General features: G+C 36.9%; 3 protein-coding genes across 7 annotated transcripts; 2 read left to right on the top strand and 1 right to left on the bottom strand.

The window, feature by feature from the left end:
- Window positions 1–246: 246 nt before the first annotated feature.
- On the top strand, window positions 247–6,129 carry LOC119992106 (NADP-dependent malic enzyme-like). 3 transcript variants are annotated; one of them, XM_038838732.1, is made up of 20 exons: window positions 249–490; window positions 1,017–1,288; window positions 1,601–1,721; window positions 1,835–1,909; window positions 2,177–2,328; window positions 2,475–2,580; window positions 2,735–2,800; window positions 3,196–3,291; window positions 3,389–3,460; window positions 3,581–3,664; window positions 3,751–3,849; window positions 4,203–4,250; window positions 4,362–4,415; window positions 4,515–4,613; window positions 4,753–4,842; window positions 4,940–5,017; window positions 5,169–5,243; window positions 5,338–5,428; window positions 5,538–5,666; window positions 5,774–6,129. In XM_038838732.1, exons 1-20 carry the CDS (start codon window positions 461–463, stop codon window positions 5,860–5,862), a joined length of 1,926 nt encoding a protein of 641 aa, XP_038694660.1. In that variant the 5' UTR covers window positions 249–460; the 3' UTR covers window positions 5,863–6,129. The 3 variants fall into 3 exon arrangements, with proteins under 3 accessions (XP_038694659.1, XP_038694660.1, XP_038694661.1); XM_038838731.1 differs by having other exon boundaries at window positions 247–490; window positions 4,362–4,613; XM_038838733.1 differs by lacking the exon at window positions 249–490 and adding an exon at window positions 542–920 and having other exon boundaries at window positions 4,362–4,613.
- Window positions 6,130–7,562: 1,433 nt separating this feature from the next.
- LOC119991678 (protein PAF1 homolog) lies at window positions 7,563–12,317 on the top strand. The gene is made up of 12 exons (XM_038838073.1): window positions 7,563–8,841; window positions 9,379–9,447; window positions 9,792–9,899; window positions 9,992–10,172; window positions 10,260–10,336; window positions 10,415–10,534; window positions 10,962–11,067; window positions 11,356–11,442; window positions 11,572–11,640; window positions 11,727–11,795; window positions 11,926–12,069; window positions 12,158–12,317. Exons 1-12 carry the CDS (start codon window positions 7,961–7,963, stop codon window positions 12,296–12,298), a joined length of 2,052 nt encoding a protein of 683 aa, XP_038694001.1. The 5' UTR covers window positions 7,563–7,960; the 3' UTR covers window positions 12,299–12,317.
- A 2,170-nt stretch (window positions 12,318–14,487) lies between these two features.
- LOC119991649 (MMS19 nucleotide excision repair protein homolog) lies at window positions 14,488–27,427 on the bottom strand. 3 transcript variants are annotated; one of them, XM_038838029.1, is made up of 19 exons: window positions 27,279–27,427; window positions 26,805–26,867; window positions 26,633–26,687; window positions 26,202–26,299; window positions 24,473–24,631; window positions 24,271–24,330; window positions 23,243–23,431; window positions 22,451–22,504; window positions 22,110–22,196; window positions 21,282–21,999; window positions 19,554–19,933; window positions 18,994–19,067; window positions 18,353–18,458; window positions 17,283–18,178; window positions 16,553–16,628; window positions 16,286–16,397; window positions 15,676–15,752; window positions 15,060–15,140; window positions 14,488–14,851 (listed from the first exon to the last, which is right to left on the bottom strand). In XM_038838029.1, exons 1-19 carry the CDS (start codon window positions 27,348–27,350, stop codon window positions 14,759–14,761), a joined length of 3,450 nt encoding a protein of 1,149 aa, XP_038693957.1. In that variant the 5' UTR covers window positions 27,351–27,427; the 3' UTR covers window positions 14,488–14,758. The 3 variants fall into 3 exon arrangements, with proteins under 3 accessions (XP_038693957.1, XP_038693958.1, XP_038693959.1); XM_038838030.1 differs by lacking the exon at window positions 23,243–23,431; XM_038838031.1 differs by lacking the exons at window positions 26,805–26,867; window positions 27,279–27,427 and having other exon boundaries at window positions 24,473–24,627; window positions 26,633–26,673.
- Between the last annotated feature and the right edge of the window lie 338 nt (window positions 27,428–27,765).

Raw genomic sequence — 27,765 nt, 5'->3', positions numbered from 1 at the left:
GTGGATTATTACATTCTAAATGAATTGCGGAGTCCGAAGACGAATCCATGGTAACCGTTGATCTCATAGCCCAACCTGCGATATACGGAGAACCCACCCAATATGGGGAACACCGAACACCAAGTTTTGTTGTAGGGGACACCGTGGGGATTGGACAGAAAGATCAGTGTCACAGATGTCATTTCAGAGATAGAGAGAGAAACTAGAGAGAGAAAACAAAGAATCGAAGACACGTTTTAAAACTCTGGCATTCCAATCTTACGGACCTTCTCTCTCCTCCCTCTTCTCTCTCTTTCCGCCCAACTTCGTGTCAGAAGAAGAGAGAGAGGAGAAGAGAGAGTGAAGAAAAGGAAAGAGCTTCTATATAACCCTGAAGACTCTCTCTCGATTTTCCTCTCCATCTCTTCTTCGGTTTTTGTTTTAACAGCGAAAGATTCTGTCTCCTTGCATTTCTTTCGCCATGATCTCGTTGAGTAGAAGCAGTTTTCTGGTAATTTAAGCCAAACCCATTACTCTACTCACAATTCCAAGGACGCCCACTTCACACTAATTTATTTCTGATTGTATTCACCGATTTATTCCCTTATTTTTCGACTGTTGTGCTGATTTGCTCTTGTGGCTAGTTTGATCTGGGTGGTTCTGGATATGGAGATCCGATTGAATTTCTTTTCTTTTCTGTTTTGGATGTGGCCATTTTTGTACATTCATCGTATTGAAATCACCAAGCTTTCTTCTTCTTTTTTCTTGTAATTTTTGACTGGTTTGCATTCCCGAGCTTATTCAGGTCGAAATACGATTTTCAATTTTTAAGTTTTGGTAAAAATCTTGTTGTTCGAAGATCACATTCAAGATCAAACAAGCTTTGGATTTTTTTTTTCAATAACTTGTTATCCTTAGATCCCAATCAGCTTTAATTTCGGGTATTCTTTTTCTGTCAATATTTGATTTAAAATCCTCTAGTTTCTTCAATTTATTTTGATTTCAGTATTAACAAGTCTCTGTATTTTGGTAAACAGACCAGCTCGGGCATTTATGGTTCGTGTAATGCCTTCTCTGGGAGGCAGGGGATAGCCCATTCAACTCCGGTGAAAGTTGTGGCTTTGAACCCCAATAGGGAAAGAAACGGCAGCGTTGTGATGGAGAGCACACTGCAGGAGACGAGGGAGGGTTCTACCGTTCTTGACATGGACCCCAAATCCACTGTGTCTGGTGGGGTCCAGGACGTATATGGTGAAGACACTGCCACCGAGGACCAGTTAGTCACCCCTTGGTCGATCTCTGTTGCTAGGTATGATTCAGTGTTTTCTTTTGATAATTTTATTCTTTTTTTTCCAGAATTTTATATTTGGGTTTCTGGGTTTTGCTGATATAACTTGATTTTGTTAAGATATAGTATTGAACAATAAAAAAAAAAACGATCCTCTTTAATCTGATAGAGAGATTTTACTATTTTAGGTGAATTGTAAATTAAAATCAGGAAATATAAAATAAATAAAGATAATTAGATCAGTAGTATATCATATGGATGATTGTTCAGATCAACAGTTAAAAAGAAGTTGTTATAGGATGGATATGCGATTATATGTTTCTTGTGCTGCAGTGGTTACTCTTTGTTGCGAGATCCACACCACAACAAAGGACTAGCCTTCGCCATTAAAGAGAGAGATTCTCACTTCCTGCGTGGTCTTCTTCCACCAGTAGTCGTTTCTCAGGACCTGCAGGTCTTTATCCTGTACTCAATAATTTGACTCTCTTAAATATTGTTTTACGATTTAGGTGTGCAGTCTGCTAGTTGCATCGGAATCTAACACAGTGTTGCCATTCCACATACCAGGTGAAAAAGATGATGCACAATATGCGCCAGTATGAAGTTCCACTGCAAAAGTACATGGCTATGATGGATCTTCAGGTAGCTACTTGGTTTTTGTTTGTAATTTATGTCTTTACTAATTTGAATCGTGCCACATTGTTGTAAACTTGATTTGAAATCATAGCTTGCATGAATCAAGTGCATAGTTGCTGTTTGAATTCCTACCACTATCAAGTTGTTGAAGGTTCTTCTATAGAAATTTGTGCGATATAACTGGAGTTGAAGAATAATTATAGACACCATAATTTTTAATCTTAAGAAAAGATTAGTATTAATGGTTTCACATTGCAATGTCATGTTCTTCAGGAAATGAATGAAAAGCTGTTCTACAAACTTCTCATTGACAATGTTGAAGAGTTACTCCCTGTTGTTTACACTCCGACGGTTGGTGAAGCTTGCCAGAAATATGGGAGCATCTTTAGACGCCCCCAGGGCCTTTTTATCAGTTTGAATGAAAAGTGCGTTCAATACTTCAATTACACCCATTCCTAGTTCCTTGTGTTAATGGCCGCTTTTCATCAAATGCAATCTACTGCCAATGGCACACTCGATGTCGAATACGCTCTTCCTATTGGTTGGAAGAATGATGAGCTATCTTTTGCAGGGGGAGGATTCTTGAGGTACTGAGGAACTGGCCAGAGAAGAATATTGAAGTTATTGTTGTCACTGATGGAGAGCGGATATTGGGTCTAGGGGATCTTGGCTGTCAGGTAATCCCTATCTGCATACCCTATTCAGAATCCTTGTTGAAAGTAGTTGTAAATTTGTAATTATCCTGCCTCCAAATTGTGTGATGGCGCTAATTTTTTACTCTTTTCCAATTGTAGTCTCTCTCACTCCCTTTCTGAAACTTTATGTTCTCAGGGGATGGGGATACCTGTTGGGAAACTTTCTCTATATACCGCACTAGGGGGAGTTCGTCCTTCAGCAGTAAGTATTTTTTGATAACATGGCAGAGTCGAAAATAGCATGTATTTGAACACTATATCTTGCTATTAATGAGCAATATCTTTTATCATTCAGCTAAGTCTAGGTTGGAAGTTTGGTTTGGCTCCTCTATAAGGCCTTTTTAACTGTAATTTATCTTCATAAAGTATCGGACTACATCCCTTCAAATCAGGGTCTGCTGTCTTCATTTTTAATGGAGTGAACTAATGATTTTAGCGCTTTATGGGCTTTATAGGTAAATTAATGACTTATCCCATTGGTAAGAGACACAATTTTGATTAATCTGGACCATGAAAAGCTGTGCTAATTTTCATATTTGCCCATACTACTTGTGGTCATTTTGATGAAAATAATTGAAAACTTGCTCATTATTTCAGTGCTTGCCCATAACCATTGATGTGGGAACAAACAATGAAAAGCTGTTGGAAGACGAATTCTACATAGGGCTCAGGCAAAGGAGGGCCACTGGACAGGTGGTTATGATTATGAGTTTTCCTTGTGGCGTGGTCTCTCTCTCTCTCTCTCTCTCTCTAAAAAATAATGATGTGGGTTTGCTCTTCCTAATTGAAGGAATATGCTGAACTTCTAGATGAGTTCATGACTGCAGTGAAGCAAAATTACGGGGAGAAAGTCCTTATCCAGGTAGGTGTGCTCACAGGAGAAGATTAAAGTTGGTGATTGGTCTGGGTTGAAAGACTTGATATATATCAACTTTTATTTAACTTATGTATTGTTCTCAAAATTTACTTGTTTAAATTGTAGTTTGAAGACTTTGCAAACCACAATGCTTTTGATCTACTGGCAAAATACAGTACAACTCATCTTGTATTCAATGATGATATTCAGGTGATGTGACTTCGGTTATTTAATATATGGCGTGATTTGAATGAATGTAAATATTTCTAACACTTGAGCCAATTTCTTTATTCTAGGGCACTGCATCCGTGGTCCTTGCAGGGCTTGTTGCAGCACTAAAACAAGTTGGAGGGACCTTAGCTGATCACAGATTCTTATTCCTTGGTGCTGGAGAAGTGAGTTTGTTAATACCCTGCATTTTAAGCCCTGATTCTGCTAGTTTATTTTTCCACAAACAAGGGGGGAGGAGATTCACTTGCAACAGTAAAATTCAGTAAATGTAGAACAATGTTTAGCATTTATTCTTATTATGAGTTTTGTAGTAAATGCAATTCCACGAATTTGTGTGCGTTAACCTTTTCTCTCAGAGTCATCCATGTACAAGAAAAATAGCACACCTCTAAAAAGCGTACTTTTCCTGGATCTTAAATGCATTGCCTTTTGCCACTCCTCCTATTCCTTGAATTGATCAAATTGCTCCATTGTTTATATGATTTTTTCCTCATGTCTGCCATTCACTGATTTACAGGCTGGCACTGGAATTGCGAAACTTATAGCCCTTGAGATTTCTAAACAGGTTATATTTTTATTTTTTACCGTGGGAGTTATTTACTTTTTATAGATTGTATATACGTATCACCGCTTACATTTATTCTGATGTTATAAAACATTCTGATTCTTTATACAGACCAATATGCCTTTGGAAGAAACTCAGAAGAATATTTGGCTTGTAGACTCAAAGGTAAAAATAGCTTGGTCCTGCTCCTTACTTTTCCCTCGCCACCCTCCTCTCTTTCTATTTTGTAAGTGTTCAAGTTTGAATGTATTTTTTGCTTTGCAGGGATTGATAGTCAAATCACGCATGGAATCACTCCAACATTTCAAGAAACCATGGGCACATGATCATGAACCTGTGAAGACTCTTCTGGATGCTGTTAATGTGTGATTCCTTGCTCCCTCACTCTCTCCATTCCCCCTCCCCCTTTTTCTATGCTGAAAAAAGAAAAATCGACAAATAGAAATAAAGAATAGGAATAGAAGAGGAAGACTAATATTGAGCAACGTATCTTCTTTGACAGGATATCAAGCCGACAGTGTTAATTGGAACATCCGGAGTTGGACAAACATTTACTAAAGAAGTTGTTGAGGCTATGGCTTCCTTCAATGAGGTATTTAGTGCGTGTTTTTCTGCTTAATGGATATATATGTTGCTAACTAAATAACAATAAGCTAACTGTTGTCATGTCTGGCTGAACTTGTTTGCAGAAACCTATTATTCTTTCACTTTCCAACCCAACTTCACAATCTGAATGTACCGCTGAAGAAGCATATACGTGGAGTCAGGTCATAGGAAACTGGGACATGCATCTCCTGTTTATGATCATAAAAATATCACATCAACACCCTCTAATTTTTCCCCTCATCGGTTGATTCATTGGACTGCCTGCCATCAACTATGGCTGATTTTGTTATTCTTTGTCTTTGTTGCTTGCAGGGTCGTGCCATTTTTGCTAGTGGGAGCCCCTTTCCGCCTGTTGAATATGATGGGAAACTTTTTGTCCCTGGCCAGGTCTGAACTCTGAATATTTGACGTACCATATCAAAGATATAGCAATTACACATTTGAGGACTGATTTCACCCCTAATGTTTACTTCTGATCCAGGCAAATAATGCTTACATTTTCCCTGGGATTGGTCTGGGTCTGATTATGTCTGGTACTATTCGTGTTCACGACGACATGCTTCTGGCGGCATGTAAGTGCACCCAATATTATCCATGATCCAATATATGCATCCATATAGTCGCCTTTCTTTCCTGTGTCTCGATCATCCTCTGATAATCTTTTCTGTTTCATCATCACAGCGGAAGCTTTGGCAGCTCAGGTGACAGAGGAGAACTTTGAAAAGGGTCTCATTTACCCGCCATTTAAGAACATCAGGAAGATCTCAGCTCAGATTGCTGCAAAAGTAGCTGCTAAAGCTTACGAGCTTGGTGAGTAATATTACAACGATTCTTGTTCACGTCTCTATCATCGTATCCAATGTTTTTTTTTTGGTTACATTTTTACATATTCCCGTGTAATTGTGTCTTTTTAACAGGCTTGGCTACGCGCCTACCTCAACCGAAAGATCTGGTGAAGCATGCAGAAAGCTGCATGTACAGCCCTTCCTATAGAAACTATAGATGAATGGGTTATAAGTAGTACTGTTGCTTAATTTAAAAATTGAAACCGACTTATTATTATTATTTATTTTTTCCCCTGCTTTCTTCTATCCATTCCTGCAAGCTATTTGTGTGGGTGAGAAGAAATCTTGGTGGACGTTAGCGGTTGTTGAACTATATTGAAGTCAAAATATTGGAAGGAAATTGGTGGTGATGGTGGTGGTGGTGGTGGTGGTTGTTGTGGTTGGCTTGAAACTTCACATGAAATGAAATTTAAAATTGTTGTTGAGAATGGTCTTTCTTAGTTACTACCTGGGCCTGTCTGTCTCTGTGTGTGTGGTTGTTCAGCCCATATTTCTCACAGCTTACTGGCTTAGTTTGAGTATGTCATTGGCTGGGCTTGGTAATGGTAACATTATCCACAAACAATGAAGCCCAGCCCAAACTCAAGTGAACTAATTAGTGTATTGACAGTACTATCAAATTCATTCTAATGCTCCCTTCTTTTTTCAATTATAAAGGGATCATTTGTATTCTATTGGTTATGATATTTCATATAAACATTTTTACATGTCGAATTTGATTTATCATGATTGAAACTTAAAAAAATTTCATTGTTATAATTGAAAATCAAACAGATTTATAATGTGTGAAATTTAATTTATCAATTATGATATTTAAATGTCTTCAAAACAAGTAATATGGTTGGTTTTTTTTTTTTTTTTTTTTTGTTAAATGGTTAAGTTTTTTTTTTTTTTTCTTTCTAGATATGCACTTTTGGAAGAATTTAGATATATTGAGAAGATTTGTATGTACTATGTGATCTATTGTTGAAAGGGAAGAAATGATATTTATAGGCGAAAGTATGAGATCTTGACAAAAAAGTTGTAGAAAAGCATAAGAGAAATCTTGTTATTATGAAAACAGTGATATTACTTCGGTTGTTATGAAATTTGATATGAACATTCTTATCTGCCTACTCGTTTATTCTTGTTGTAAAAGATCTTTCTACATTTTGATCCTTTGCCTAATTTGCATATGTATGTAAGATAGGTTGTCTTGCGTATGTAAGTTGTGTGTTTTTCTAACAAGGAAATCCAAGATTTTTCACCCTTAATTAGATATGAGGTAGAGTTAATAAGAATGAAGGATGGTTAAGAGATTGTCATTCACAAAGATACCCAAGTTAAAATTAGTGAAAACATTTTTATGGATGATTTAATAATTCCGAAACCTCTAAATTGGGGTTATAAAATGCTATATTTGAGAATTTTCCTTCTTAAAATCCAAGCAAGTGAAATCCCTCTTAACCCTTGTCATTTAACTCTTTAAAACATCGACATTATCCAAACATGCGTTGAGTTCACACGAGAAATTTAGAAATGTTAAAAAATTACCTAAAATTAAAATGAACGATTAACCGACCGATCAGGAAGAATTTAGTGGGAATCGACCAAATAACTGAAATAACGTCCATAACGATCAATTAAATTTTTGTCAAAAAATCGACCGTTTATACCTAAAAAACAAAAGTTACACAATTGGCAGCAGTGCAGCACAACAATTGAAAGGCAGGCGGCTAATGTCTAAGATTAGAAGATGTGATGTGAATCAAAATTAAAGCCAAAAGCAGCGGGTGAATGTTTGGGTCTGACCAAAAAACAAATCGTGGAAGCTTCACCGGAGTTGTTTATATATGTGGAAGACCATAGACAAAAACCAAATCCCTCTCCCTCTCCCTCTCCCTCTCCCTCTCCCTCTCGCATGCAAGACACTCCTCTCTCCGATATTTGTAATCGGAGTTGGGGTTTCTAAAGTTTCTCACCGGGATTCGATGGCCAACTGGCCTCTGAATTGAATCCCTCTCGTTTTTGGCATTTCGATTTTTTCTTCAAGTTGAGTTGATTGAGAACTACACAAGAGGTAGATTGTCGATTGAATTTTGCGATTTTAAGTTTTCGGTCGCTGTTTTTTTGCGTATATACGTAGATATATACATATACTGTCAGGGTTTCGGCTGTGTAATTGTGGAGAAGTCAAGAAGCAGAGAGTGTTTTCTTTTTTGTAGTTGATCGATTTTAGGGTTTCGAGTTTGATCTGTTTCGTTCTAATAATTTTCAGTCATGGCCTCGTATAGGCCGTTCCCTCCACAATCCTCGTTTGCTCCGCCACCTACCAAAAACCCTCTTCCTCCCCCGCAGCAGCAGCAACAACAGAGGCCAACTCAGTACAATCAAAACTACCCCCGAATAGCCCCTCCACAACCAGCACAAGCTCCTTCTTTTCCTCAAAGTTACTCTCAAGTGCCTTCCAATTACCATTACCCTCCCTCGAGACCCCAACACCAACAGCCTCCCCCTCCTCCTCAATATGCCTATACTGCTCCACCTCCACCGCCTCCACCGGATTCCTCATACCCACCTCCTCCTCCACCACCTCCAGCACAACCACCGCAGAATTCAAAGCAACCACAGCAACAGCCTCCTATGTACTACTCACAGTATGGCAATCAGCCAGCACAGGCTTTGCAACCTCCCCCGCCCCCTTCATCCCCGCCCCCAAGCTCTTCAATCCCACCACCACCTCCACCTAGTTCTCCACCTCCTCCTCCTCCTAAAGAGAGTGTCCTAGATAGGGGATCAAATTTCCGCGATAAAGGACGTGAGCATGGGATGGGCTCAAAACAACAGCAGAAGCCGGGAGTTCCTGTTCCTCCAACCGCAAAGAAGTCAAATGGACTTGCAGGACGGATGGAGACAGAGGAGGAAAGGAGATTGAGGAAGAAGAGGGAGTACGAGAAGCAAAGGCAAGAGGAAAGGAGTAGGCAGCAGTTTAAAGAGTCTCAGAACACTATTCTACAGAAGACCCAGACGATGTCCCTTGGCAAGGGACCTGGATCAGCTGTGGGGTCAAGAATGGGGGACAGGAGGGTAACTTCTTTCTTAAGTGGCGAGAGGATCGAGAATAGATTGAAAAAGCCAACGACATTTTTGTGCAAGTTGAAGTGAGTATGTTGACATCAATTCTGGTTTCTATGTTTCATTTGTTTACTTGAATTTGTTCTAGTAGAGTTCCAAGTGTTAAAGGAATGGAATTTTGTTTTATTTCCATTGGACTAGGGAAGAGTTGTTCAATATGGAATTGATGGAGACAGTTTCGAAAGTTTTATGTGCTTAAGGCTCTTTTGAGGTTGAACCAGATATTTTCTCCATAACGTAGTCTATCACCGCAGGAGGATGCCCATGTGAGCTTGCTGGTCCTTTAGCAGCACTGCCGGTAGCATCATTAGTCCATTGGTAATGCATTTAGATGTGCTTACTCCCGGCAGCAGAAGTAGAGCTTTCTTTTAAGAGATCAAAGAGGATGTCCTTTGTGTTTCATTTTCTATGTTCTTTTTATTTTAAACCAAGATATGTGGTTGAAGTATTTGTAAACATGATGCATTGGCAGCGAGGTGTTCTTTAGTCAGAAATGCCCTTCTTTTTGCTAAGTTTTGTATCCTAATATGGGTACCTGTTGTTGGCATATTTTCCTTTTGAAGATTTCGAAATGAACTTCCTGATCCAATGGCGCAGCCAAAGCTTATGTCTCTGAAGAAGGATAAAGATCGGTATGTCATTTTAACTTTTTCGATTTTCTAATCTAATTTATGTGTTGCTGCATGTGTTTTTTATTAGGATGTGTTGCTGCATCCTTTTTTTATTAGGATGTGTTGCTACATGCATGTTGCATATGTTAGTCAGCTTTAGTGTGAAAGAAATCTTTCACTGAAACTATGTCTTCATACTTTTAAATTGTTTTCTAAAGGCTTGAAGTTGAAGGTTTGCTCATAAAATACTTAGTATCTTTCTAATCTGCATTTTGTCTTTTTTCTTTGCTCAGATATCATTATCTAATTCTAATCATATAGCATAAGTTTGTTTTTTCTTCTCACATCTGCCATTTTTTTTGCAGGTTTACAAAATACACAATCACATCTTTGGAGAAAAATTATAAGCCCAAACTTTTTGTTGAGCAAGACCTTGGGATACCTCTTGATTTGCTTGATCTTAGAGTATACAAGTATCATCTCTCAAGGCTTAAATCTTTTTCTTTTTGAAAAAGATCATCATCTTCTTTTCCTTATTCTTTATTTTTCCGTCTTTGTTGACTAGTCGTCCTAGCGTTAGACCTCCTCTTGCCGCAGAGGATGAGGAATTGTTGTGCGACGATGAATCAGTTACGCCTGTGAAAAAAGAAGGCATAAGAAAAAAGGAACGACCTACTGATGAAGGTGTTTCGTGGCTTGTTAAAACACAGTATATATCATCTTTCAGCGCAGAATCAACAAAACAGGTAGTGGATTAATATGGTGTTCCTCAGTTGCTTTTCTTTTGATTCAATTATTGAACTGTGTCATAACTATGTCATTTACATTTGCAGTCTTTAACTGAAAAACAAGCAAGGGAATTGCGAGAAATGAAGGGAGGTCGGAGCGTTTTGGAGAACCGTAACAAAAGGTTACATTTTTCTGACTCGTCCATGTGAAAAAAATTTCTTTTTCATTTCATTTGCTAAAGGCGTAATGATGTTTTCAGGGAAAAACAAATCAAGGAAATTGAGGCATCATTTGAGGCAGCAAAGTTACTCCCTGTTCATGCAGATAATAAAAATTTAAAACCTGTTGAGGTTCTGCCTCTGTTGCCTGATTTTGAGCGGTAGGATGCTATTTATTGCTTTTATATTTACCGCTTCATTGCCTGGGCATTAATTTTCACGTAAGACTCTCTATTGGATGTTCATGTATGTCACTACGTTAGTTCATTCTGCGAGCTTATATTGCTGATGTTTGATATAGCTGCCAAATATACAGACTTCTTTGATAAAATCATGATTTGTATGTCTCCAGAGGGAAAATTTTACTTACATATGTGTGTACGCACTTCTTTTGGACGTATCCATTTTTTTCCTGTGTAATATTATTAATTCAGGATATATATACTAATGACAGATGACTAGATGAGTATGAATTCCTAGCAGGTTAATTGTGATTTAAAACATTGAATTACAATTTACAAATTTTTGTCTTTCATGATTTTATTGCATTCTGATGTATTAACTAATGGCTAGTCCGACTATCATCAGGTATGATGATCATTTTATAGTTGCTGGGTTTGATAGCGCTCCTACTGCTGATTCGGAAATGTACAGAAAGTTGGACCAATCTGTTCGTGATGCCCATGAATCAAGGGTGAGTGATATATTGAATCTGTGAATGTGTGATTGTCACAGAAGCGATCGTCTAGGAAAATATATTTACATGGACATAGGTATAATATGGTCATAGAACCAAGTGACTTTTGTCAAGTCTAGTGGTATATGTTATTTGGAGTATGAATTATATTGAGTGCAAATCTGAAAATCAGTTGGGGCAGTATATGAGTTGTGCCTCTTTATCTCACATCAAGCGAATTTTTTTTAAGGGTCTAATGATGAAATAGTGCAATGTATATTAAATCTATCATGTTGTTGGTTGCAGGCAATTATGAAAACTTATGCTGTAACAGGCTCTGATCCAGCCAACCCAGGGAAATTTCTGGCTTACATGGTTCCTTCTCCGAATGAGGTAGATATACCTTGGGTTGAGTTCATAATCATTTGTAGGCATTGCAGTTTATAAGTTGGTGTCCCTGTCATACTCGTTTATTAATTTATACGGTGATTTAATTTTTCATTTATTGTATTATGGTGACAGCTAGGGAAGGATATGTATGATGAAAGTGAAGACATCCAATATAATTGGATTCGGGAGTATCATTGCAATGTAAGTGACTCTATTTATTTTAAAAGATCAGCAAACTGTTGATTCAATTTTTTAGTGAAAGTGTTGCTGGTGTTTTACCTGAACAGATACAACATGAAACAGAGGAACCGACATCATATTTAGTTTCAATGGATGATGGTGAAGCTCGCTATGTGGTAACCTAGTCTTTCTCCATACTGTGCTTGAACATTCTTTTATTTGCCCCCCTTTTTTTTTGGCTTGTTGCTGGGATAGTGCCCAGACATATCTTTGTGCTCCTACAACACACTTCTTGTAATCATGCAGCCTCTCCCCACAAAGTTCAATCTGAGAAAGAAGAAAGCCAGTGAGGGAAGATCCAAAGATGAGGTTGAACATTTTCTTGTTCCTTCACAAGTAACTGTGAGGCGGAGAGCAATTGCTGCTGTAATCGAAGACAAGGATTCTGGGGTATGGTCGTGAAAAAATCGCAAAGTTTGCAATAATACAATGCTGGATTTTGTCATCTTATGTAGTTTTAATTTGGTGGTGCTTCCAGGTATACTCAAATTCAAAGGGAAGTACATCTCGTTCAAAGTTAAGAAAGGTAATGGAGGGTGGCCATGGAAGAATTCAAAAGGTTATGGAAAGTGAAGATGTTGATCAGTACAGTGGAGCAGAAGATGACCTTTCGGAGTGATTCTCATTGAAGCACATTTGAACTCAAAAAGCTTATGGAAAGTGAAGATGTTGATCAGTACACTGGAGCAGAAAATGTCCTAATTTAGGAGAATGTCAGCCCTATTGCGTCTCCTGGGCATTAGATTTAGATTGCAGCTTAAACGTGAAGTATGGATTATGCTTTATGCAGCAGAATCAGACTCGTAGTATCAAAAGATAAAGAGGGAGGAGGGGCTTCTCAATGCTGTAGCTGGTGGCGGTGGGTGATTGGGAATTACTGATTTGGATGATGCTGTAAAAAAATAAAATGAGGATGCAAAGATATCTAGGAACTGTATTTTTTTCTTGTTCATTAGATATTAAGCTTGTTTTAGAATTCGAAAATGATACGTGTCCCTAATTTTCCCATCCCTAAACTTCCCTAATCTATGTGGCTGTACAACTCAGCATGCCACATAGATATCCAATTAAATAACCAATTAAATAAAAGATATAATTAATTCTAGAATTCCCATTTCTCTCTCATCTATGAATTTTTTTGTCGTTTACTCCTAGTGTATTCGTCCATTCTCTTTCTATTCATCTAGGGATTTTTTTAATATCTCTTTCTTCTCTTTTCACCAACTTCTCCCTCTTTCTTTTCTCTCTCTTCTCCATCTTCTCCCTCTTTCTTTTTTCTTTCTTCTCCAAGAAAAAAATAGAGCATCGATTTCTTTAAATTTTGTGAGGTTCGTTTAAGGTTTCATGTTGGTGATTAGTGTGAAAGACATTGTTTTCAGGGGGAGTGAACATGTGGAGAACACCCTGGAAGTTGATGATCAAGAAGTAGCAATATGCCGGTTGGAGCGTCCACAACAAATGATTTTTAGAATGTTCAGAAAATAGGTGAACTTTTAAGAACTAAGTAACCATGAAAAACGCAGATTTTATGTTTGAAATCTGGAAAAGGACGAAGGAAGCACCAGTGGCTTATTACATTGACATTGTAATTAATTACACTGACAGTGTAACTAATTATTTTGACAATGTAATAAGCCACTGTAAGGTTTGTTTGCGTTGTCCAAAATAAAGAAAGTGTCTTAGTGCGATATGTCTTTTGGAAAATGATTATTAGTCATGTTGTTTGCAACTAGACAATGTAATAAGACAATATCCTATTGGGATGCTTTGGCTTAAATTGATACAGTTTTTTATTACGTTGTCCATTGGACAATGTAACTAATTATATTGACAGCGTAATTAATTCAATTCAATGTGTAACAATGAGTTAGAGCATAAAATCCCATAAAAATTCCATCTAAAATAATTTCAATTCATTTTCTATGAAACTAAAACGCAAACAAATGAACTCAAAACCTTTTTTACACTGTCCAGATTGGACAGTGTAATAAGACACCATTCCCTTTCAGAATAATGTAATAAGGCTCTGTATCCTTCAATCATTAAAATAAGGTCAAATCAACAACATGAATGGATGAAACAACAAGAATTAGTAAGCGATCTTGTAGATCTTGGATGTTGAAGATGAAGATGTTGAACAAGAAACATCATCGCCTTTTCTTCTTCTTGGTAGGTCTCCAGATCTCCCTAGACAGCATCGTTGGAGGCTCAGATTTGCTGGTGGACGCCATTAACACAAGGGATGGAGAAAAATAGGTGGAAACCCGAATTGAAAGGAAGAGCTTGAGAAGGAGGCCATTGATGGAAACCCGAGTCACAATGTTGATGCCATGAATCTTGAGTAGAAGGTCGCTGATGCCATGGATATTGAGGAAGAGGGGGAGAGATGGAGAGAGTAGAGAGAGAATGAGGGGATGGGAAGAGAGGTAAGAGAGAGATGGAGAGAGAAATAGTTTTTAAAATTTTTATTTTGTTTTTATTCTAGTTTTTCTTTTGCAGGTAAACTATTCAAATTTTTTTAAAATTACTTTGTCATCATGTGTAGGTGGCATGCCACCGAGTTATGTAAGTTTAGGGATGTATATTTTAGGGATGTGTAGTACTACCGTTTAGAATTATTTCATTTTTCCTGCTAGGGTTTGGGATTCATGCCATGCAGACAGTTTTGGGGACCTTAGTAAAATGTGTCGGTCAATCGTCTGTTATATAATAATACTTCATCCACCCAAAATGCATCTTTTATTTCACTCTCAATTAATTTGAAAGATAATTATTTTATCTCGATTTCCTCACTCCAGTGAAATTTTGTTGTTCTGAACTCGCGTATGTACAACATAAATCACTTCATAAATATCTACAAAACGTTAGAATTCACTCAGCATTTCCAAATATACATCTGGGGTCATGATTTTGCAGAGAAAAAACCCATAAATTCTGGGCTTTTTTCAGAGCTAATATTGGAAGAAACCTCCTTAAGAAATTCAGAATTCTGGTTGCAGTTTCGAAGGTTCAGGGCAAGAAAACAAAATGAAACATCACCAAGTGTACTCTGCTTTGACGAAGCTATAGGAGCACAAATCTAAAGCATTGACCATGCACGCCGGCATCTAACAGCTTCTTGACGGACGAACCTCTTTGGATCATCAAGAGATTTCGATAAAGCCTGTAGCACCTGAAAGCCACAAGCCATAAACAATTAGAGAGACAGATTTTGCACCAATTCAGAACAGCTTAAACAACCGATAGAAGATCTTCAACAGCTACATCTATCTGATAGACATGTCTGTAGAAACATACAATGACTTTCCATCTAAGCAAATAATCAGTGTATGTGATCACACAGAATTCCTAGGATGATCTGGTTTAACACATCAACAAACCTGCATTCGCATAGGATAAATCCTAGCATGAGGCAGCCCAGACAAGGCAACAAGACACTGAATAGCCGTCTCTCGAACAAACTGAACATGCAAAGAAAAAGATATATGATTATGGATAACAAAAGTATAACCACCAAAACCCAGAACTGTGATTACATGTACAATGAGAAAAAGGTAGAATTACAAAGATATGGCAGTCAAATTACAAAACAAAATGTTCCTCCTGACTTTCAATTCAAATTACCCATGAGTCCATGACAAAAACAACTATTATGCGAATTTAAATCCCAAAATTTTGAAAACAATTTCGAAGACACAAGCTACAGGTTGCCAATATGATGGCCACTGTACAGTTGTGTTATTCTCCTCTTTAATTTAAGTTTCTACATTTCCTGGCTCATCTTTTTGGCAGTATTTAAATGGCTACTAATGATTATTATTAGCAACAATTATAGACTGAAGCTATGGGAGAAGTATATTTATGATGAAGAGGCAAAAAGAATTACACTGGCCTAATTCCACCAACATTTCATTGACAAAAATAAAAGTAAAATGTCAATTTACATGCAAGAATGAGCTGAACAGATAAGCAACAGAAATACAGTAGTAACAGTACCATCATATGAGGATAATCGATAAGCCTGGTGAGGCCATTAATGATAATACGAGCATTCTCAATAGCAGCTTCTTGTCCTGCATGCATAAAACAGATAAGTAAATATGCACAATTAAAGGTTCAGCGAGGAACCGCTGGAAAATAGACCAAAGTCTAACAATGGATGGGAAAAATAACATAATCACACACCAAAACTCAGCAAAAAGAAAAGGGGGGAAACAGAAGAAACTTTATATAACGTTTGGTACACCCTTTGAACAAGGAATGGCAATGAGCATTACCATTTTATTACCAATCCTATGTTTGGTTGGTTTCAGAAGTATTGTAATAGGAATTGTCATTCCCTTGTTGGTGGCAATGGCCATTCCCACCCATGAATGGTCATTCCCATTCCCGTGAGAATGGTCAATTGTTGGCTTTAGAAATCCAAACAAGGGTAAAACTGACTTTTTAAAAATACTTGGAAATATTTAAAAATCACATGGCAGCATAAATAGGTTGACACGAACAACACCTTGAAGCCAAAATGGTAAGTCCCACAATGCATATGTGCCAGAAAATTTTTTACAGAAAAGAGGAGAACAAATACATGTACTTCTAGGAAGCCTACCATTACTATCTGTCAATACTCCAGACAAGACAAGCAGGAGACTATAGACGATATCTTTATCCACGCTATCCTTGCTTAACACGGTTAAGCCATCCAGTAACATCGGAATTAGCTGCAAACGTAAAATGTTAGTTGCTCGCAATAAATAAGGAATATTTTAGATAATCCCAAATGTAATGAAAAGCTTGAATTCAATCACTTCAATTTTACATGTAAGTAAACAATATCGCATCAGTTAATGAAGCTTGGAAATATCCATAAACTCACCTTCTTTGCATCACTTAAGATCACAATTAGTGGAGTATTGGATATGACATGCGCAAAAGCACGATACAGCAACAATCTGGAAACACGTAGCAGCTTTAGTATCTCATCAATTATAAAACTACACTAACCAATTTCCCTCTAAAAAAATTGCACATTAAATCATTTTGTCTAATCCAAAAATTTTCTGTTAGGCACACCGGTTTAACTCAACTGTTTTAGAGGACTGGATATGCAGTGTCAATCTCCGCTTCAAATCATGATTACATAAGGTCATGTGACTTGGTATTTTTGCTCATTACAGCACATAACTTAGTTTTATATATAAGACTGCTGTTAGAGATGGCCACCAGGCTGACACTTTTTCCTTGTGAACTGAACTAAAAAGATTTCACAAAATACCACGACAACAAAGTTCAATTGGGTTGTGGTGGTGGTAATAATAGTAGCAGCAGCGGTAATACTGCCTTTGCAGCATAAAAATTATGCCGAGCCTTGAACCAATTTTTTCCATCTATTATTGGAGTTGGTAACAATGTAACATTTTACTAGAACATAATAGATTTAGTACCCATCAGTCCATCAGAATTACCCCTTTTGTTGATTGCGCCAGACAGCAGTTTCAAGCACAGAAGATGTAGACAATACCTTAGACATCTCAAATAGAAAGGTGGGAGGCAGTAAGTCTTATGGAACCTAAGACTACTCATAATTGGTAAAGAGGAGAATGTACCTTGACGATGACACGTCCGATTTCAGGATTAAAGACTGAAGAATGGGCATTATTGTGGAGGAAAACCGTTGCTTATAAAGTGGTCGTATTATTGCATGAAATTTCCTGTTCAAACAATGCTCAGAGTCACTCATAAAAATTTGAAAAGCATCCGCTGCACATTTCATCACACAGGAATCATGGTCCAAACCGTTATCTGAGGATACTTGTTTTAATGGCAAGATATCTGTTCTGCCATGTGATTGTAAGGACTCTACTAAGACCTTGGTTATGTCAATCACTTTTTCATGACCCCGCATAAGCAAACCTTTTCCAATCCATGCCAACCCAACAATGGAATGAATCTGGAGCATAGTATTGTTTGCAGCACCAAGGCATAGACCAGTAAGGCCCACATCATTACCATTGCTCACTTGATCACATCGGTTTACAGGACCATTTTCATGGGAACGATGAAAACTAGTGCAGAAAATTATCTCCATTGCTTCTTCCAATGTACAATCGCCAGAAATCTCCATTCCATTGGATTTCTGGCCAAATTTATTAACAATTGACCCCAAAGCCTGAGCAGCTGGAATGTGACCCTTGAGGAGCGCAATCATGAACATACGAAACAAAGCTTTTAAATTTGGTATGTGCACTTGAGGATGAAGTGCTATAATTACTGATGCGAATAATGATAAAATCCATCCATCTCTGCCGGCAAAGTTTCCCATCTCTTGAGTAAGTTGTAACCCTTCCAGTTCCATTGGAATGCAGAATGTAGATTCATTATATGGAAAACAACTTCTGGCTGATATTACATTGTAAGCTTTCTCAACTATTATGGTTTGGCTCTCTGCAGAACAACACCCAACAGCAAGCTTCATTGCCTTTGTGATTGAGACAAGAAGGCCCTGCGCTTAAACAAATAAAAACACCGCTACTCTTGAAGTAAATTTTTTTCATTGGTTACTGATGCCAAGCCAGGAATCTCAAAACAATGTCAAAGACTTAAATAAATGTTGGGTGAAAGGTAATAAGAAGACCAGCAACGGTAATAAGATCAGTGAAAATTCCACTTTACTTACTTTTTCATGGATCCCAACACTCAAAGCCACACAGTTTTCTATTTGCTTCCAAATACATACAACAAATCTCAATATGGATTCTTCGCAACCTCCATTTTCTTGCATCCTGAGACCATTCAATAGGTTTTGTGTTAACAGAGGTTGCAACAAATTATGCCAAATGGCAATCCACCGTAAAGAGAAAATAAGGGGGAGAAAAAAAAGAGGTGAGGGGAGTGCGGGAACTGCCCTCACATGAACTATCAAATAAAGCTCTATTGCTGATTGAGATAATATAGGTTTTCAAAGTACGAAAAATGATGGAACGTCTCATCTGATCTCCCCAAATCAAGGGATCATTCGATGTGAATAAGAAACTCCATTAGAAAATCTGCTTCTATGGCATCTAAGTGAATTTTCAATTGTAGAACTGTGGGAGAAAAAATAGAATCTTCAAAAGGCAGCTTGCAAATATGCAGCATAAACTGAGTGTGAATATCATTGAGAGATTGGTTTGCTGATTGTAAACAGTTTGTCTATTGACCACTTTATGAGGTTAAGATGGTATTGAAAGGAATTCTGTCATCAAACAAGACAATATGAACTATTACATTAAATTTAATTAATGTAATACGATTAAATTTAAAGGTAGAAATGTATACCATGGAAGCAACTTGTCAGAGAAGCACTCAAGGAGCTGAACAATGATTACAGCTGACTTGGTATCTCCGTCCCCCTAGGGAAACAAAAAAAATGAGGTAGAAATACAATTATGTCAGGATGATTTTGAAACAATTTAGATAAAGAACAAGGCCAACAGAAAATGAATATTTTCAAAATAAAATAAAATAGAAGAGAAAACCCATGAAATGTCCTGAACACTGTATGTCATGAAATGTCCCGAAAACCCATGTTTATCACATTTTAGACTAACTGTTGAATAATCCAGAGATGTTTCTTACAGAATTTGACGCACAAACATCGTATATAAATACTCATCTCTAGAGGGATTATAGGTGTAAAATCATCTACAGGATAGGACATCTCATGACGGATTAGAACATGAAAGTTATACCGTCTACAGGATATAAAGGTACCCTAAATCATATATAATGTTAACCTCAGGCATCTCTTGAATATATCCCGCCTACTTATGGTGACACACCATTTTCTCAATGAATTGGTATTTATTAAGTTAAATAAAAATATTACTACAACGTACATAGACCCTCTGTAGCTTGGCACATATAGCTTCACCCAATCCTTCAACAATTTTCAGCATATAGTTCAGCCCAGATGTGCCAACGTCAGAGATGGCTTCCAATTTGAGAGGAACCGGCATACTAAAGTCATCAAGATAAACCAAGGAGACGATCTTATCAACAACAACACTTGTATAGATCTGTGCCTTCTCAGACTCATGCCATCTATTGAGGAAAGAGGCAATATGTACTAGCGACTTCAGAGCCAGTTTCCACAACAATGTTTTGCTCAAATCCATGGAGACAATTGATATGAATGTCATCAAAATACTCTCAAATGTGGATTTCGACACTAATGAACATTCTCCAGGATACATAGCCAGAATCTGCAAACCTCTCACTGCAAATCGGCACACAAATGAAAACAAGGTGATTGGAATTCTCTGATGATTAACTCTAATTTGCAAGGTAAGGAAAGGAGATCAGAAAAAACAACATTGGTGAACAAAATTTTGATATGAATCATTTCTGGACAAGATAATTCAATTCATCGTTTCATCAACAAAAATAAAGGAAAATACATTTGATAGGGAGTTACTTTAGTTCAATTAAGTTCCAAAGAATGGCGCTCAGGTTAATCAATGACTTTGACTGGATCTCTCCAGTGTCACATGGCAGTAAAGAATTACACTGAAACAAAGCAGGGCTAAGAAAGGGTAACACAGCATTACAATGTTCTGAGTAAGTAGATCGGCACTTTGGGGAAGGTACAGAGGAACAAACTGAAAGATTTGCATCGTTCTATCTTCTCTGAGTAGTAGATTGGCACTTTGGGGAAGGTATAGAGGAACAGATTGAAAGATTTGTATCATTCTATCTTGACATTGAATATAATTAGATTTTTTATCTTATGTTTTTGGAATGGCAAAGGAATTTATTTAGAATGGCACATTGGAAGTGCTTCCTGAAAACACAGCCAGTAATCTACAAGAGATAATATCTAACATCAATTACAACATCTTTGTCTACATAATAAGTGCTACTTTACCAAGAAAGGAAGATGTAGAACCATTCATTTTTAATGAAAGAATGTTTTGAAGTTCCTCCATTTAATTCTTCCAGGACGCAAATGTGGGTTAAATCTTCCAAAATCAGTGAAGTACTGAGATACTAGGCCTCATCAGAAGTTCCTCTTTGAGTGCAGAAAGATGTTCCCTAATTCATGAAATCCCAGCCACAACCCAATAGTCATTTTATGTAATATTTTGGTTCAATAATTAAGCTTTTCTTTTCTTAAAAAAATGAATGAATTCAACGATCAAAGTTTCCAGTTCGTAAGTTTAGAGGCTCATCCACCTAGACTATTCTTCCCTCCCCTCTTTTTCTATCTTAAATTTCACTACGACGGTACCTTGAATTGGATTTGCTGATACGGAACAGTGCTAATCTACAATCCTATATTTTGATTTTCCAGTCCCCACCCTCTATAAAAACATCCCCAGGCAGATAATTAAATCTGTACTACAGCAGCCAATTATAAACTGACAAGCAAAATGATAAAATAAATAAACTCTTGTGCACAAGGCTCCTACATTGGGAGGGTTCGGAGACTTTCAAGATGTACGCAGACCTTACCCCCACATAATATGTGGATATGCTGTTTCTAGGAATTGGAATCTGTGACCTCTAGGTTGCACCCCGCAACTTTACCACTGAACCACGTATTTGCATACAAAACAAAAGTATACCTCCAAGATAAATATATGCCTCCTGAGTATGGCCATCAGTAGTTGCCAAAATAGAACTGACCATCTTGCTTAAAGAAATAGAAAAGCTTTGAAGCAAGTAGCCCCATTTTTCATGTACATAAGTAGTTTCCAATACGAGCTCTCCAGAACTTGTAATCAGATCTCTGCATGCCCCAAGAAGTTCAATGATGAGATAAAGAGCTCCAAAATTAAGATTTTCAGGAACCACACAGTTCTCATTTGACTTGTAGGCCACATATGAGTTTTCCACTGAAAGCCCCAGATTATCCATCAGGCAAGGGAAGTAACTTTCAAATATTCTATTGCAGGAGGCAACAGAAGCCTTAGTAAAAGCAGAAAGAATAAGAGCAACAGCATGTAGTCTCTGTTTGCTTTGCAGGGGGATTTCACTGTATTTCTTACAATGTGAAATCACGTTGAAAATCATTTTCACATCTTCATCACTGGCAAGCAAACTGAAGTAGACATCAGTATTTTGCATGACAACCTTCTCAAGAAGTTTTAGGGCTTCCCTTGTAATCTCATTTTCCTGAGAGCCTTGATCATTGAGTGCTTCTGCAACAAAGGAAAGACCAGAAACTTGCAGCGAAGAAGATATTGCATCTTTTAGTGAAGACCAAATAGATCCAGCATGTTTTGCCATTCTGTCTCCTCCATACTTCAGTGTGCAATTACTGAGATACTTCAGAGAATCAACCTGCAAGGTTAAAAAGTAAGCATTCAACTGGTTGGATAACTCAGAAAAAGACACATCTATGTAAATAAAAAGGTAAATCACCGCATTAATCATTTTTAGTTTTCACAAACCTTTGCTGACGGGAGAGAGGAAGAAAGTTTCTCAAGAAGCAAGGGAACAGAAAATGGCTCAAAAAGGGGGGTTGAAGAAAATGCCAACTGCCAAAGAAAAGAAGAAAAGAAAGGTCATGACCCAAGTTAAATGCTGCGGAAGAAAACGGCACATATTGAAAATTCTCATTAGACCAGTGTACTAAATGTAAATTAAAAGACTTGATAGTCTTTTTTTGGGTCCTGGGTAGTGGGGGCGGGGAATTATATTATTAGTTCATTTGAAGGAAAAAAAGGTGATATCCAAAAATAAAGTAGTAGAGGTTTCAGGGGAAAAAAATGATATATGTATAATTACTTACCATTAGTGCATTTGAGAGATCATCCCTCTTCAGACAAGCATCCTCGGATTTTGGCTTGTAAATTAACGAAATAAATAACACATCGTAGATCAGTAACATGCATGACCAAGTGTAGGAAAAGAATGGATAAAATGATTAGAATATTATACACCCTTGGTTGAAAAAAGAGAGAGAGAAATAAAGGACAAGGGCAATACATCTGGACTCAGCTAATAAGTTTCAGTTCTTCATACCGTTAATAGATGCAAAAGTAAGAGAACTTCAATGCATTACTTTATTCAGTATTACCATTAACTTACACAAGGATTCAAAAGCATTGAAAGAGAATCCTCAAAAACATAGGAGTAAAATCGACATTCAAATGTATAGTTCCCCAAACTCCCACCAGCTAATTAAGTTCTAAATATCCAACCAGCTTCTAAATAGCGTTCAAATCAGCTACCAATCAAGTATACGAGTAAACGAGGCAGAGAACAGGACTTAACATTGTCATGAAGGCCCTTTTCTAAGGATCAATTGATAGAGAGGGAAAGAAAAGTGAACAAATCTTAGCAGCTTCTCAAATATCCAAGCAAACTAAAACCCTCAATACTGTGCATTACTTTCCATTGCCAAGGGAAGGCTTCATAAAGCATCTATACACAGAATACGGCTAACATTTTTTTGCTATATAGTGCAGTTTAGTTTCAAAACTTAATTTTATTTATTTTGTCTGCTAAAAAAAAGGATAACATTTTTTGCAATATGAAAGTCAAAGGTGAACCAAGCATGACGCATGCACATTAAGCTTACATGGGTAAAATGAATGGGAAAGTAACTCCCCAAGACCTCAAAAAGGCTGCTAGAAAAATTTTCAAGCAATCCAGATGAATCAGGAAATAATTGTGGAAGAACTTCAACAAGGTGAAAACCTAGCATTAAGCATTGAGGATCCTTTTCTCCATCAATAGCTTCACAGATTCCATAAAGGAGGTCATCACCCTGAACAGAAAAATGAAGACAGCTAATATTCACAACAGAAATATTAAATACGATGGGAGCATCAGTTGAAAAGGAAAAGGACACCATGAAATATCTTAAAAGATATTTCATTGGGGTGCGCGTCTCATTGTGTGTGTGTCTGAGAGAGAGAGCTTTTGCAGACTCAAGTAAAATCACAGTGGACTGAAGTTATTGATTGCCTAATGTCCCCAACACTGCAACTTCTTAATGGATATCATCAATTTGACTGAAAAGCAGCTTATAATTTAGGCATTCGTTTAGCAAAAGCATAACAATCTATTAGACTTCAGATACTAGCTTATTATTTTGGAAAGTGCTAACCTTTGGACGCCACAGCAAAGTTTATTTGTCTACTGTTTCCCTTCCTTTTCCTTTTCAAAATTTTTTTTACTCACCAATGTATGTTCAGTGTAATAATAATCCTCTTTTTACCTTACTAATTATTGCTTATCCAAAAAAAATCATTTTAATCCAAGTCCTTCAGCTTCCAGGGAAAATCATATTAAAATATGAAAGTGCAACCACAAAATGACTATGGAAACTACTTCAGTACTTTTGATGGCATAACTATAAGCTTTCAATCATCTAAATGGACGAAAAAAACTTTTACTAGTCTAGTAATCGTGTAGAACTCACTGACACTATAATCCTTTGGCCAATATCTCACATTGACGCAAAAGCATTTAGCATAATATTATTTTAGACTTCCATAAGACTCCCCACATAATTCCTATACTATTCACAAATTTACTAGAACAAATGATTGAAAGAAATTAGAAATTGAAATGTTAAGTTGAAGGAAAGAGTAAAGATAATACCAGAGAGGCAGCAGCATCAGGATAGGATTCTAATAGGCATTGTAACAGTTCATAGCAAAGCTGCAAAAATAACAAGTAAAAAGCTGAAATCTAATCAAGAAATTGGCATAAAAATAATGGCATAGTTGTTTTCACTTTTGAGGTATTTGCAGTAAATTGTCAAGCTTGACAGTGTCACCCTCGGATGTGTAACCAATTATACCTTCCTGTCGTGTTGTCCCAAAGACTGCACCTGAAGGTTCTGTAAATAAGATTGTCCAAGAGCCTTTGCATCACTCTCAGAGACCATACCTGCAATACTCTCCCTTTGCATCAAAGCCAAACAGCCAACGAGTGCGCCACGCAAAGCTTTCCAATCTGCCTGATTTAAGTACAATATCATCTACTTATTCTTGATGTATTTAATTGCATGATAAAATTCATTACTATGTAAATTGGAAAAAGGGGTTATAATGCAATAAATGTGGCAAGGGTGCAAGGCTACATTATCAACATGTCGGCCATATTAACAAAATTTCCATCCAAGTTTCGAGCTTCAAACTCCTTCCCTGTAACATATGTCACCAGACTCTAATAGCATTCTAGCACACAGAAAAGCTCCAAGGTAAATACCGCAAGTACGAAAGAACCTGAAGCAATCTTAAGCCACTTTTTAGAACACTCAGACTTCAACAGTTTGGTTAAAATTACCAGAATTTGTGATCAATATTGCTGGCACATGCATACTGCACAAATAAAGTTACTCAAGAGAGTGTGATAGGCAAGGGGCAGATCATGTAACTTTGCAAGGTTTCTAGTACAAGGGCATTCAGCTTAGTTGGTATGCCTTTTTCTCCAGTAAATTTATTTTCTTCTACAAAAAAAAAATTCTTATGAGTTGCTTTGACAGTAAAACTTATTCCTAGAAATAGCCCCCCCATATATTATCTTATCATGTGGGAATAAGGTTTGCGTACCTACTGTCTATTTCCGCCCCTACCCAGCCCCTTGCGAGATCCTTTTGCATAGGAGTTGTTTACCTTTACCTTTTATTTGGTATTACTTTCATTGTACCTTTGGTTTCCAATTCAATCTTATCTTATGTACTATGGGAACCAATATTTCTACCACTTTTCTATTCAGTAAAATTATAACAACGAACAATCAGTATGTAGAAAACTTCAAAAGTCAGAACTAATATCATGATCAGGCAAGGATTGGTGAGCTTGAGGCAACACTATGCAGATTATTAGGTCTAAGGTTTCAACCTTATTCTCTGTTTCTTTATTTCCTTTAAGTGTTTTCTTTAATCCTAAAATCTTGATATTTGAAGATTAAATCACTGGATAAGTTGGTTATAGTAAAAATAAGATGAGTAGGACAAAGTGTAGGAAACAAATTGTGATTTACTACATGCACAATTAAGTGTTTCCTTTACTGTTTCTAAAATTCTTGAGATTTGAAGGTTAAATCACTGGATATAACAAAAATAAGATGAGTAGGATAAAGTTTAGGAAACAAGTGCTCAAATAAACTGTATCCCTAAATGCACAATTGAAGTGCAGTTAAAGGGTAAAGGCAAGGATCGTGTAATACTGGTCCAAACAACTTCCGAGGTGTGACAGCTTTGACATTTGAATTTTCCTTTTGTAAACCACTCTTGTTGTTATTGTTATGCATATAATATATATATATATATATATATATATATATTGATAACTTCTCGAACATACACATGCACATCCAAATAATACTGGAGCCTGGGAAAGAAGGAAAGAAGGAAGCACATTAAGGGTGAAGAGTAGTAATAGGGAGCGAGAAAATGAAAGAAGACAATAATTTAAAGTTAAAACAACATCTATAAGATCTCATAGCTCATGTGAGAATAAAAGACTACAAATCAACACTTCTAATAAACAAACAATGTCATTGAAATAAATTTCCAAACTTACCAATCTATCAGTGAAAAATGTTATCAAGTTATGTATAGTGGCATTGTCCAGTAGCTTCGATGAAAGATGGATAAGCACTTCCCCAAGAAGAAGGATACCTAAGGGAGGATATCATTTCCAAGAATATCTCAGCATCATTTTCATTTTTGTTTCTTTAAAATAACAACAGAAGCAGGAAACGCTACTAAAATAAGAAGCAGCAGCAGGAGCAAGAGCAAGAGCAACAATATCAAGCAAGATGCCTCTTTCTTATTTACAAAATACAGCAGTAATGAGCACAAGTATATGACAGTATTATAATAGAATCGTATAATCAAATCAACAGAGTTATTCTACACCATAGCCCTTTTCTTCTTTATTTGGCACTGCAGCCTAACCAAGTACTATAATGAAAAAAATCCAAAAGAATCCCTCTTAGGAAAACTACATACCTCTAGCACGAATTATGTTGTCTGTCGTGGTCAAATGCATTCCCAACTCTTTAACCTAAATTTTACAGACAGAAGGAAAGTGAGAGACATGGCCTGAAAATCTATATATGCCCAAAACATTAAGCAAGCTGAAAAAAACAAATATACAATTTTACAATTGAATGAGATATACCAGTGCTTCCAACGTTAACACATTATTCTTCAAGAGTAAGGCAATTGCATCCACACTTGCAGTCTGCAGTCACACCCATAAGAGGGAATAACAGATATTTATTAGAACATAATTCAAATTTTGACGAAAAGCAACTATTTTTGTTAAACTAATACCATTGCACACGCATACAGCGGTGTTTGCTACATAGCTATAGAATAACTACTAAATTCAGCTTCAAATACTTCTGCAAGAAAGCACACTCACCATCGATGGATTCATAAGCATAAGAATCAAGCTGACATGCATTAAGTTTTAGGTTCAATTACATAATTTGTGTTTCCCTTTCCAAACGGAAAAAACACAATTCAGGTTCATACATAAGTTTTATATTTCAACGTCTCTAAGAAGCAACCGGAAACAGGAATAAGAGCCAATAAACGCAGAAGTGGAAAGAAAACAGTGAGTAAGGACATAGAATTAGAGAGCTTGAACCTGTTGCATCACGGAGCAGGACGAGTCGATGAACAATTCAATGTGTCGGGTGAACTGACTCTGTTCTACCATTGCTTCTGGATTGGAAGACTGTGCGCTTAGGGCTTAAGGAGCTTGAAAATTGAGAGAGGGTATAGTGTACAAGTATGGGCGGTTTAGAAACTTTAAAGAAGTGACGGAACAAGGTCGGTGAAAGTTTGCTATTTGTGATTCGACCCCGCTAATTTGCAATAACCCCTATTAATTCATTTATTTGTTTTCCGCCCCACTTTAGTGGGCAATTGTCTTAAAATTCTATAGTTTTGTGATTTTCTTCTCTTTTTGTAACAACAGGACTAGAGGTGCTCTTTGAAGTCGAACCCATGTCATCACCTCACGTATTTATTTCAGAAAATTATCTTGCCTCCCCATTTGAACCCATATTATTCCCTAACTAAAGAAGTTATGAATTTGAGTGGGGAGATAGTATAATTTTCTGAAATAAATG

This window comes from Tripterygium wilfordii, chromosome 22, assembly GCF_013401445.1.
Source record: "Tripterygium wilfordii isolate XIE 37 chromosome 22, ASM1340144v1, whole genome shotgun sequence".
Taxonomy (NCBI): Eukaryota; Viridiplantae; Streptophyta; class Magnoliopsida; order Celastrales; family Celastraceae; genus Tripterygium; species Tripterygium wilfordii.
The sequence above is the reverse complement of the archived record's forward strand: the minus strand, read 5'-3'. Positions and strand labels throughout refer to the sequence as shown.